Here is a 13713-nt window from a genome sequence, read left to right on the forward strand (position 1 = left end):
TTGACGTTGCCTTGTCCGCTTGATCTTTGCAAGACCCCTCATGTTTACTTCAAGTGCCGCCTAACACTGGACGTTTCCAACATTTCCCAGACCTAAACATATAACAAAATCATATTTCATCATAGTCCATGTGGGCTGGAATGCCAAACATCTATTTTAGCTTACTTTGTCATGTTTGCCATTGTTCTCTGAGCCTTCATTGCGAGCCGGCATGTGACGTACTTACTGTAAGCTACAGGTTTGGAGGTGTAAAACTAAAGAGAATAGGCTGTGTGACTAGGATGAAGGATTGCGTGCAGGAGGTAATTCGCTTGCCGATGCATTGGGGACCTAAATGAATGGAATACATTTAATGAATTGAATTCATTCTTTCAAAAAGAGGGGGGAAATCCTTTCTCTCTCTCTCTCTCTCACACTCCAGTGATTACCGTCTCCCGTGCCAATGGTGGCACCTGTGCCTACGGTTGCATACCCTTGCTCTACACTGTACCTGTCAGAAATAAAGTCTCCAAAAGAAGCCTGAAAAGTAATGTGTAAAAAACAACCAAAAAACAAATGAGGACAAGATTGAGGTTGGGGTTAGAATTAAACATTTGTATTTGGGGTTTGGGTGAGAGGTTAAAGTTAAGGTTACTTTTAGGGATATGGATTTTGAGATTAGCTGTGGTGGTTAGGCATAGCTTGAGCCCGCAGGTTGAGTAAAAATGGCAATTCTAGTGAAGCATTGCACATGAAGACGCAAAGTAAACATGTGCATGTGTTCTCTATAGTGAGGCAGCTGCTTAACAGTGGAGTCAGCCCAGACCTGTACAATGAGGATGGACTCACAGCCCTGCATCAGGTATGAACACACACACACACACACACACACACACACACACACACACACACACACACACACACACACACACACACACACACACACACACACACACACACACACACACACACACACGTATTACTATACTTATGAGGATATCAATATTTACCTCTTTAGCCATTTTTCACCCTTACCCTTAAGCCTGAGTTATATTTCCAATAGTTGCATGCTGGTGTCATGCACCAAAAATAGCGATCTACAAGCTCACAATGCCTCATGTGGTGAGCTTGTAATGTAATCGGCTATTTTTGGTACACGACACTGGCACGCAACTAAGTATAAATCAGGCATAACTCCAACCCCAACCTAACCCCTAAATGTCTAATCCTAATCCTAACCCCAACCAGAATCTTTTCCTAATGATAAAGCTAACTCCCCAAATCGTTTTAAACCATAAAACCCCAATTTCTCTTGTGAGGACCAGAAAAATATTTCTCAAATTCAACTACACGCATGCGCGCGCATCAGAAGTTGGCATTTACACTCTTGACTCTAGGTATCAAATGTACACAAATGCACCATTCATGCATCAAACGCATACAATACATGCGGGACGCCGCTACCCGCACAGTTTAACGGCAACAACAGTGACTGAGGAGGCAGGTCACCTTTTGTGCAGCGTGTGTTTATGTTGTGAGGCGGTCATGGGCTTTGAGCACACTAAGTGCTGTTTGCCCTTTTATTTTGTCTGGGCCTTGTACTTATCTGAAGTGCGTTCACATGAACACACAGATGCATTCCCACAATGTTAGTCAGAGGGCCGGGCCAGGCCAGGCCGGCTGCCTGCTTACATTCCTGTCCTCTGGTCTGAAGGCAGATTTTAGAGGGAACCCCTTCACAGCACTACCATGTTGAATTTATTAACCCATTCAATCCGGGAACGCATCTACAAATGGGTTTCTGAAAAAAACGTATGTTGCTATAATATCAGTGGCGCTCAAACTTTTTCATGTCAAGGACCACCCAAAATGATATGTATTTGGGCCACCGACCCCCATCTCAAAATATTTAGTTCCAGGGACCCCCCAGAAGCAAAGATTTGAGTTACAAATGTTCGCTTTAAAAAATATATATATTCAAAGATTTGTACAAATGTTCTTTAAAAAAAAGCTCATAGTGCTTGTATATCTGCTGTTTTTGAATAGGCAAAGTATAAAATAATGGTTATAGCTAAAATATGAAGCAAGCATGAAAAGATATTCTCATGAACAAAAAGTCTTGCACACTGCTCTTGCTCAGCAGCCTCTTTTATTCAAATTGACACATTGTCAATTTGAATAAGAGCAGTGTGCGGGACTTTTTGTTCATGAGAATATTTTTTCATGCTTGCTTCAGTTTTCACTGTCCAACGCACCTGCATCTGAAGTGGACGTGCGAATACTTACATATAGCTAAAATCGAAAATGATGATGTTCCCGGATTGAATGGGTTAAAGGGATAGTTCCGTTTTTTAAGGCGGGGGGGGTTGATATGCACATGCCAAGGTTCTTGTCCAGTACATCTACTGGTTAGCTGATCCCATTCATTATGCCATTAGCATCACCACAACATTTTTTGACAAGATTCCAGTGGACATTTCTCAGTAACCGTAGTAGGGGGAAAAAACGGTTTTCAACTATTTGACAAGAATCTTTGGCATGTATGATATCAAACTCAAATAGAAAAAAAACTGCCAAAGGAACAATGCTGTTAGAGTTGCAACACTCACACAAACGTGGTGTTTCGAAGCAGTGGACTTTTCCCTATGAAAACTAATGTTAACACGGCAAAGGGCTGGATGAGTGATATGTGATGCATTTAGCACAGTGGTTCTCAAAGTCGGGTCTGGGGACCCCCAGGGTTCCTTGAGGGGATTTCAGGGGGTCCCCTGCAAAATGTGTTAATATAGTATAAAAATACGTCAAACCACTTTAACCCTACGTATCACTCACAACGCTCACAACGCATCGCAATTTGACGAGTCGTGAGCTTGTAAATCTACTATTTTCAACGAAATCTTGAAATGAAAGAGTTTGAGGACCACTGAATTACCAAATATACACATCTTTGTGTCAGCATAATTATGTCTGTCTGCCTCATCTGTACGTATATGAACATTAATATGTCTTTCTCTGGTCAGTGCTGTATTGATGACTTTGTGGAGGTGGTGCAGTGCCTGCTGGATGCAGGTGCCACTGTCAATGCCTGTGACAGTGAGCTGTGGACACCGCTGCATGCTGCTGCCACCTGTGGACACACAGGGCTAGTGCAGCTCCTCGTGCAAGCGTGAGTGTTCATCAACTTCATACAGTTCTTTCTTGAACCTTGAACCTTCTTTCTTTCTTTCTTTCTTTCTTTTTCTTTCCGCTGTAAACAGGGAGTCTTTTTGGAGTATCTAGTTTACATACACAATGCAAATGTGGCTGCAATTTGACTTTCAAAATGTCTTGTGAGCATGTGAATATACATTACTGCTTGAGTACTACCCTAATGGTGTCGTGTGTGTGTGTGTGTGTGTTCTCAGTGGGGCTGACCTGTTGGCTGTCAATGCCGATGGCAACATGCCGTATGACCTCTGTGAGGACGAGGCCACTCTGGAGCTGCTGGAGATAGTTATGGCTGAACAGGGTCAGTAAAACGGGCTGTACCCTCGCTAAGGCTGTGTGGTTTTTCCCAGCTGAAAACGCCAAGGCACTCGCCTAAAAACGCTTCCAAACACTGAGTGTAAAGTATTTCAACGCGCAAAACAGACTTTCAGCGCCTCATCACACCGCTGGAGTTCCAAAAACGTGGTGCTTCCGTTATAACAATTAAAAACATACACTGTGCTCAGGGGCAAAAAAAAACCGTCTTGGTGGACAACACGGCCCCTAAATACGTTAGACGTTTCACCGTTCTGAATCACCTGCCAACATGTCTAAAACACATACAGTACATCGCCAGTATTCTCAATAGGAATACATCCACATTATGGCTGAATATGTAGCAGGTGTGCTTCCTCTGTTTGCCTCCTTGGCCGTGCTTACTCGGCTACAGTCAATACTACAAAAAAAACACAGAGGTGGAAATAGCGGCACTCCAAATGTAAATAAACATGCAAGACGGCTCAAGTACGCATTTCTTTAGTCTTCCTGCCACTAATGTGTTTTGGCCACAGAATTCATCTGGGCAGATAAAAATTCGGAGCAATAAAGGTATTTGAGCCAAATGTCTTGCGTGTTTATTTACTTACTCTGTGGTTTCTTAAAACATCCACATCTTTTTATCGCTCCATGCCCACTCGACTGCCAGGCAGAGCTGCACTACTTCCCTGGAACAAACATTTTTGATTTATGATGGTTTTGAAGGTGCAAAACAACCCAGTAACCAGAGTTCACGACACATACCCACAGCTACATTTAGTAGAAAAGTATCCGTAAGGATATCTGCCTTCTTGCACTAGTCTTTCCTCAAAAGTGTTCAATTGAATGAATAAAACCATGCTTACACTCGTGTTATAACCAACCTTATGAATTGGACCAATTACTGAAATGGGGACGTTGGAGAACAAGAAAGGCAAAAGACAATGTTTCATGTGGGGGCCTGTGCAAACCTCCCAGTGAGAAGGCACGACACTGGCTTGTTGCTCCACAGTGATCCAAAAAAAAAATCCTAGGATTTTTTTAATTGATTAGTCACCCCATGGAGACCTGAATTCATGGATATTTTTTTAGTTTTTGTCAAGCCAATAATTTGATGACCGGCAGCGGTTCCGGTAGAAGACACAAAGAGTCTCCTTTGTGTCTCCTACCGGAACCGCTGCCTATCGGTCTGCTGGTCATCAAATTATTGGCTTAGGAATGGGACAAAAACAAGAAAATATCCATGAATTCAAGTCTCCATGGGGTGACTAATCAATAGAAAACAAAACTTTTGGGTGAACTATCCCTTTTAACACAGTGTACTGAATGTAATGTCATGCTGGGACTATTTGATTGACTGATTGATACTTTATACTTTATTAACAGTTTGTAAAAGGTACAGAGGTACAGTTATACCATAATGCTAAAAGCATAACACAAAAAGCCCTGAGGGCTTGTTTCCATTGTGGTCCTGTGTATTCAATTAATCGAGACATAACTATAAAGACATACAATACTATACAAGAGTTCATCAATACTAGGAGCAGTAAAAGTATATTCACAGAAAACATTGGGGGGTCATTTCTTTTGGCAAGCTAGAGCACTTGTCTACGTCCAGTTGCAAATGGCAGACCGGTACTCTTTTATGGTGGTTTTGAAGGAGGGTATGGAGTTACACTTTTTGATGACTGGTGGTAGGGCATTCCACATATTGGTGGCATAACAGTAGAATGATTTCATCCCCATGTTTGTGCCGAATCTGGGGGGAATGAGATCAGTGGAGCTCCCTCTGGTGTTGTGCCCGTGGGCATTTCTCACTTTTTTAAAGTAGTCAAACGGGTACATGGGCACTGGTCCCTTGAGTGTCTTGAAGACCAAGCCCATTGCAAGTTCCTGTACTCTGTCCTCTACCCTGAGCCATCCCAAGTACCATCGAGTAGAACAGCAAAAATTAAGCATGGAAACAAAGGCTGGCTGGCATCTTACGGCCAGAGTATTAACTTTGTGCGTGTGTGTGTGTGTGTGTGCGCGTGTTCTGTCTTTCTGTCTGTGTAGGGATAACGCAGGACCGTATAGATGAGTGCCGGGGGGCTAAAGAGACGGTGATGTTAACAGATATCGGCGCTCAGGTTGAGAGTGGAGCGGACGTAAATGCTCTGGACAATAACGGAGCATCTCTGGTGAGTATGCACAAGGGAATGCATTGTATTCGTAAACAACAGGCAGCATCAAATGCATCCGGTATCAACAAGTATCTTAACTCTTGATTGTATTGTAAGGATTCGTATATATTCAGTCGTATTTGTGTGCGTGCGCTTGTCTTGTCCAGCTCCACATAGCGGCGGCTAACGGCTACACGTCTGTGGCGGAGCTCTTGCTGGAGCACAAGGGCGAAGTGGAGGTGAAGGACACTGATGGCTGGACGCCTCTGCACGCCGCAGCCTGCTGGGGACAGGTTAGTTCGACATTCAACTTGTTGTCCCTAAGAGCAGTCCCATAAGAGAAGATTTGTGTTCTACATTATTACACATTTTTCCCCCCCAAAAAAATCACGTATGTGAGCTTGTAGATCGTATGAAATAGGGTGAAACCGATTGATGATGCTATATTAACTAACATTGCTAGGGACCCCCTAGAAGGGACCCCACTTTTGGAACCTGTGCCTTAGATTTGAATATCCATGTACCTGTAAGCAGGTCTGTGTCTGTGCATGAGGATTTTGAGACTGTCTGTTGTGCAGCAGAAACAGAAATGAGAAAATCAGGTTGTTGCCAGTGGTTCTTCACGGAGAGAAGCTCATTTAATTAGTTTGTTTTATTTGATATTGGTGTCCAAATAACATAGCGGCACCATACAAGTACGCACAAGCACCATTGTATTCAGTGTTTGTCAATCTGGGAACCCAGAGCCAGTTAGAATGAAAAACAGCGCCCTCTGCTGTTTGTACTATCTCTCACTGGCTCTGGGAGGAAGTCGACGTAGCACCCGTGCGCAAGGAAACCGGGGTTTTGGTCTGCCTTCAGCTTTCACTTGTGATGCCACTATGTTTTCATTCCCACTAACAATATTTCTACACGGAACACTAACACCACTTCTCCCAGAGAACATGGATCTTTTTGGTTATAAGCCCACTTGTTTCTATGATGAAAGAGTAAGTTAAAATGTGAATATCTTTCCGTGGTTTTGTCTGCTCCGCGGACGCTATTGTTAAATTAGTTTGGGTTTGTTTCGAGGGGGAAAGATCGACGGACACGTGAATCCCGCCCACTACACTTGATTGGGTAAAGCGCGGCCTGCTTCCTGATCTGAAGGCACGCCCACTTGTAGCCCAGTGCGTACATGTTATGACGAGCCTTCACGACAGATTCCAACGCAGAGCAGAATCTGTTCTTGAGAGATTAAGTGTTTGTAAATAAACACCACTTTACACCATCTATCCATAGGAGTTTTTTTTTTAAATATAAAAGAAAATGATTAGAATCAAGAATGAAAGAAAGTTTTATTTGTCACTACTCATACAGGTACAAGGTTCTTATGTTTATTCTGTGACCAGTGTGTCCAATGGTGCAAGACTAAACATGATGTGACCACAATATGGTCCATATTGTGTTTAAAATATTGGTTTTCTTACATAACCAGTCCATGACATTGTTGTATTTTTTGTGTAGATCCAGATGGTGGAGCTGTTGGTTGCTCATGGGGCCAGTCTCAACACCAAGTCTGTCCTGGAGGAGACTCCTCTAGGTAGGTCTGACACCCCTGCTATATAGTATTTATGACCTAAACCCACTTTAGCCTCATTTGTGTAAGTGTACACCTAAAGGCCCAAATACAGCAGGAGGATGACAGCAGGGTTCCCGAGCGCTGGGGTTCGTATACTAGATGTATACGACCCCCAGGGCATTTTCAAAACATTTGGATGTTGATATCATCATCAAATTGCATAAGCTTAATAATACACTGATTGTACATGCTAGTGTACAAAACTATAATGGGTCTATATTCAAGTGAAAGCACAGGCTTATTTCCCACGGAAATAGCTATTTGATTGTTGTTATCAATGAAATAATTAACACTTTGTATCATAATAAATCCCCACCAGGAGAGTTGCACGATGTTTGTACTGTATGTCACACACACATACTGTACACTGTGCTCTTATGTTCGTCTTATAACAGTGTTTCAAATTCAGCAAAGAGATACAGTTATAGACCTTGAACATGCAGCGAGAGAATCAAGGTTCTAGGTTTTCTATTATCACATTGTTGCTGTCGGGTGGAAACCTCATATGTCCAAAACAGTTATTTTACAGGATTCAAATTCAAAAATAGCAAAAATAGCTCAAAACACGTCACATCGTGAATTCATTATGCGTTTTGAGCTTGTAGATCAACTATTTTTGCTACATTTGTGTGCCACTGTAATATGACAAAGTAGGGCATTAAATAACGAAAAAACATAAAAAGTTAAAATATAGAGATAAGAAGTTTGACCTTGAACCCCCCGCAACCCCCCCCCCCCCCCCCACACACACACACACAACATTTTCATTCCGTCTCATTGGGTCCAGGTCCCGACTTGTTCCACATCTCTGCCCTCAGCTTCCTGTTTTGCTACACTCCTATCTAAATAAAGCAAAAACAAAAAACCTGCCAAAAATAACCCTTACAAATCACTCACACATACTGTGCTGCTGACCCGTACCGCTCGGGACCCCTGCTGTTGTCAGCTAATTGTGTGTGTGGGCTTTAAGCACTTCAGACGTAGCAAAAATACAATTTAAAGAAAATCGATTTCGAGGTTTCAAAAAGTAGCAGATCTACAAGCAGACAACATGTTGCGATGCGACGCGTTGTGAAGCGTTTGGTGCTTGTACATCGTCTATTTTCAAAATGTAGGTTTGTGGCAATGTAGTTAAAGCTGCACTACGTAACTTTTCTGTTCTACCCCAGATTTTAACCCGGGTCTCCTGTGCAAATGCTGAATTCTTACCACTGAGCTCTAATAGAGCCTGCCTGCTTGCTATGGGGAGAAATACATTTTTTACCTCCAGGTCAAAAATCATGTCGAACCAGAAACAGAATTGTGTCAAAGGTTGTGTCAAACCAGACACAGGATCTAATAGAAGCTTTTATATTAGATCTCTAGGGAAACCAAATACAACCACCGCAATTGTATAAGTTATATTGTATTAACATGCTCTATCATACAGATTGAAATAAATACATAAAAAAATCACAAAAGAAAGTTGCATAATACAGCTTTAAGATGAGTGGAGAAACACCTCCCTCTGTTGGATGAGGAACTGAGGAGACTTTGTCTCCCTATCAATATTTCCTTCCCACACTCCCCCTCGACTATAATAAATAAGCTACAGTATACCGTATTTATTTAGTTGCCATAATACAATATGCAGATTTATTACATTAAGCATACAAGTGCAGGAAGTGCTGAGGCCAGTCACATCAGTGGAAATGAGTAGACGATGCAAAAAAAGAAAGAAAAAGAAAAGAAGAAGAAAAAACTAAACAAAAGTGCATTGAGACTTCATTATTTTTATTATTATTGATCTCACAATTTCTAGTTAAATACCTTACAGGATTTATTCACACGCATGTTAAAGAAGAATCTTCTAGTGCCATCACGCTAACACAAAACAACAGCAAACCAAATAAACATCAACAATGCGTCGTTGTGATTTGCTCATCAGATGTGTGCGCTGACGAGGAGGTGAGAGCCAGACTGATGGACCTGAAGCACAAACACGATGCCATTATGAAGAGCCAGGACCGACAGAAAGGAACCCTGCAGAGACGAGCCTCTAGTGCCGGAAGCCGAGGGTGAGGAGGAGGGACAGGGCAATTGTTTTTGGTAGACCTTATTAAATTCAGTTTCAGCTTCACCTACTGGATATCATGTCCATAGTGTTCGCGCACAGCGTGATGCCCGCACTGTTCCAACCTGTCAACCATTGAGGTGTTATTAGCACAAATAGCTTAGCTGAAACAAAGTAAACATGGACTTCTCGTGGTTGTAGTAATGATTCAACCTCGGGTCGTAAATTATCGGGTTGTCGCATAGAATCAGGAGGATGAAATGACCGGCGCTCCTTTCCAAAAGTTGAACTATGCTTCAACGCCCAGGGCACTGCACCAAAAAAGGCTGGGCTGAAGCGTGATGGTAAGAGGAGCGCACCAGTGCGTCTTTACCATAGAAATACGTAGAAGACTGGCCCTGCCAACTCAAAAGGAGTTCTATGTGGGCACGGCCCCTTAGCCTAGGGGTTAAGTGTCTTGCTCAGGGACACTTCAAGTGGGTGAGGAGCGACGTGGGTGAGGATAGACGTCACCAGTGTTTTTTAACATTTGTTTCCATCGATATAGTTCAGCGATTCCCAACCTGTGGTTCCCAAAAAGCAATGTAAAAAATAATTTCATGGTATTTTTTTATTTGAAAGCTTGACAAATTAGTTTTCATTATGATACAAATGACTTGGAAGTATACCACATTAGTTCCATTGATCCAAGCCGGAACGCAATCGATCGTTTGATCATTAAATTAAACACGCTCTGAAAAATGCACACGACTCATCCATCTGACCACTTCTGACCACTTAAGACGGCAGCCGAATGCTACCGTCAGAAGTGATCAGATGGGTGGGGGTCGTGTGGGCCGCGAACGCTTTCCAGATTTTCAAGTGGGCCCTGATCCAGAAAAGGTTGGGAACTTACAATTGTAAGTATCAGTTGCCTCTGTCTCTGATGATAACAACAGCATGTCTCCGATGCATTATGCAGTAAGGTGGTGCGGCGTGTGAGCGTCAACGAGCGCTCCAGTCTGTACCGGCGGGAGCATCACAAGGAGGCCATGGTGTGGAAGGAGCGAGGCCGGCAGCCCGAGCCACAGGACGACGACGAGGACCGACAGACGGACAACGAGCTGCACCAACACGCCACCATGGTCAGTGTGTGACACAGTGACACCATGACACACAGCCTCCCTGAACGTTACAACCTTTGAACGTCTGGTTTAGAACTGTTGACAAACTATTGAAAAGTGTTATTGTTATAGCCCTTATTTAACCAGTAAAAATACATTGAGACAAAGTTATGTATATCTGCTGGTTCCAGATGTTTTAAACAGTGGTTCTCAAACATTTTCATGTCAAGCACCCCCAAAATGAAATCTGAAAATATATAAGTAGATGAAAAATGCAGGGGTTTAACTGTTAACTCTTTGACTGCCTGATAATAAAACATTATTTGCTAAGCCACTGCCAGTGATTTTTCGAAAATCCCTTCATTCTCGTCATTGGCGGTCTGCACCTTTGCAAAATTTGACAAGAAATCTCGTCATTGGCAGTCAAAGAGTTAAAAACTGTTTACTGGTGTCTGCCTGAAACCCCTCAAGGACCACTGGGGGTCCCTGGATCCACTGGAGAACCACTGGTTTAAAACGTGCTACCCTGCTGCTTTGATCTGGCCCGATCATCATGTTGAATGCTCTCCACCATCTCCAGGTTGCTAGTGCCGGAGCCATGTCTCGCCTGGAGGACGGAGGGTTATCGGAGAGGAAGATTTCGTCCACCCTGGGGAACGGAGCGACGGATGTATCGCTGGCCTCCGCCGTCCCCGGGGAGCTGTGGGTGGGCGGAGGCCTGTCGGAGCGCAGCGCCTCCTACGAGCTGTGTCCTGCGTCGGCGTCCGGTTCTCTCGCCGGAGAGGGAGGCGGGTCGGACAACATGAGCCGGGAGAAATCCCACCACACCCTGGCCGACCTGAAGCGCCAGCGGGCGGCCGCCAAGCTCAACAAGTACCCAGCGCCGCCTCCACCCTTAGCCCCTCCCCCAGAGGAGGAGCCTTCCGTACCACAGGGGGGCGAGGGGGTGACGCCGCCGCCCCAGACCCCACAGGACATCCTAAGCACTGCCAGCACTGAGCGGGTGGCCACCCCCAGCGTGGTATACTTCACTCCAGCCAGTGGAGACCCTCCACTGTTGAAACTGCGAGCCCCCGAGGAGGACACTCCCAACACCAAGGAGCCCTGCTGTGGACTCATGTAGACGCACCGTAACAAACTCACCCCTAACACACAAACACAAAGAACCCATGTTCACAAATGCTTTATACTCTAAAGCAGTGATTCTGAAACTTTTTCATGTCAAGGACCCCTAAATTAATATGTATTTGGCCATAGAGCCCCATCTGAAAATAATTTGTGCCAGGAACCCCCATACAAGATTTGTGTTCTTAAAATGTTTCAAAGAATATAAAAAAAAAATACAAGATTGTTGGAAAATATCTATAATCTACAAGCTCACAACGTGTCACGTGGCGAGCTTGTAGATCAGCTATTTTCAATTAGCCGATGTATATCGGGTTAAAGTGGTTCAACTGTATTTAATGCTAAAATAACTTATTTTGCTAGGGACCCCCTGGAACCCTCTCAAGGACCTCTGGGGGTCTCAGGACTCCACTTTGAGAACGTCTCTAAAGTGGCAAAACATTTTTGAAACCGACATTCTTCTGAACAGCTTTTTTCTTTTTCTTTTTTTTTGTGTTTAATTTCTCTTCAAGATAATTGCCACATTTCTTATCACATGCTACTGAAAGTTTGGCCTGTGCTGCATTTCAGCAAATATTAAGTTTGTTCTTTGACCATTTTGATGATCATTTCCCCCCTCTGAATTGGCATCTTTTTCATTTTAAAAGTGTCAAGAGTCGAGTTGTTTTGCTTTTTTTTTTTTTGACAATCAGACCAAATGAATGAGGTTTGCAGTTTATGATTGACTGAATGTAACTAGAGGGATGTGTATATACTGTAAACTCTACATCCAGAAATTGAAGTCAATTAAAGCAGGGATGAAGGTTGGTTATTTTTGTAAATGACTGATACAAAAGGTACCTGATCTTCATTTATTTATCCTATTTATTACAGAAATGGGTAGGATGGTTGAGATATTCCTGAGAGATGATAGTTTCAGTTTCTAGTTGGTCTGCATTTGCATCACATTTACACACAGATGTAAAGTAGTAGCATTTACATGCTTGATCTGCCTGATATTACATGTAGTTGGATATTATGTTGGTTTTGTTTATTTAAATAAGAACTGATTCAGGACTAATAAAAGTCTACATTTTGATAGTTAATGGCACAATTTATTAATGAAGGGTTTATCTCTAAATGATTTTTGACAGATTCTATATTGAAATGTTTGTTCAGTGTTCAAACCGTCAAGATAAGCTCTGTTGGCATTTCTGTTGATATGTTTATTTCCTGTGTCCTATGTCCTATGAAGGCTAGAATCCAATTATTTATCCCGTCTGTTGAGGTTGCTCAAGCTGTACCGCTTCTGGTAACCTTCGGCACAAAACATCTCAAGTGTGACAGATGTTATCAAAGATTCACAACATTATACATACATGACACTGTCAAACCAAGTAGACATAATGACAAGCTTGTCAAGTATTGGTGCCTTAGGTTTGGCAGACTTTGCACAAAGTTCCACATGGAGGTGGGGTAGAGCAAGGAGCCAGCAAAAAGCCTCACTCACATTGAGAACATAATACAAAAAGACGCCCTCAGCTGCTAAATTGCACCCTGGCTGTCTGAACTGGCCCTGAGGTTTAATCTATACCACTCAACGTCCATGGCGTCAAATGGACCCTTAAGGGTCTGTAACTCTGAGAGGGTACAAATGGAGCCATTCTTTAATCTTTGGGAAACCCAATTTACACTGTACAATTCTCACTGTTTACGGGTCCATTTGGTTCTATTTGTATACGCTTTCCGAGTTACAGACCTGTAAGGGTCTGTTTAGACCCCCTGGTGGTCTCAGGACCCGACGTTGAGAGCCAGTGATCTATATACTTTATCGCATGACTCTTTCGACAAAAATGTACGAAATGTATTTTTTCAAATGATAGTGTTAGAGCAGGGTCATGCGACAAAGTGCGAATTAGCCCCTGATTTTTATTTGGTTGTGCATCATGCTTGCATTGAAAATAGATTTACACTTGGTGCGCAACTAAGTATAAATCAGGCATTACTCCATATGGATAACCTAACCAACTGACACACTGATGATAATGCACTCTTTTTCTTTCCTGGTCACATTCCAAATTTTGCCTGTTTGTGATTTGTACTGACGTCTGTATAAAAGAAAAAATGTTTGTCATGTTTTGTGTTAATGATTTTTGTATTGATTTTTTTTGTAATGTAAAATGATGTTAT

At 42.8% G+C, this 13713-nt stretch overlaps 1 protein-coding gene across 1 annotated transcript in view; it reads left to right on the forward strand.

The window, feature by feature from the left end:
- ppp1r16a (protein phosphatase 1, regulatory subunit 16A) overlaps positions 1–13713 on the forward strand; it is a 28665-nt gene extending 14952 nt beyond the window's left edge. Inside the window, exons 3-11 of the mRNA XM_080418069.1 lie at positions 771–841; positions 3000–3145; positions 3384–3487; positions 5536–5660; positions 5810–5935; positions 7149–7224; positions 9191–9320; positions 10278–10440; positions 11000–13713. Of these exons, the coding sequence (XP_080274195.1) occupies positions 771–841; positions 3000–3145; positions 3384–3487; positions 5536–5660; positions 5810–5935; positions 7149–7224; positions 9191–9320; positions 10278–10440; positions 11000–11542 (1484 nt within the window). The 3' untranslated portion in view covers positions 11543–13713. The remainder of the gene's footprint in view (positions 1–770; positions 842–2999; positions 3146–3383; positions 3488–5535; positions 5661–5809; positions 5936–7148; positions 7225–9190; positions 9321–10277; positions 10441–10999) is intronic.

The sequence above is a fragment of the Gymnoscopelus braueri genome (genome assembly GCF_963280865.1).
Source record: "Gymnoscopelus braueri genome assembly, chromosome: 21".
Lineage (NCBI taxonomy): Eukaryota > Metazoa > Chordata > Actinopteri > Myctophiformes > Myctophidae > Gymnoscopelus > Gymnoscopelus braueri.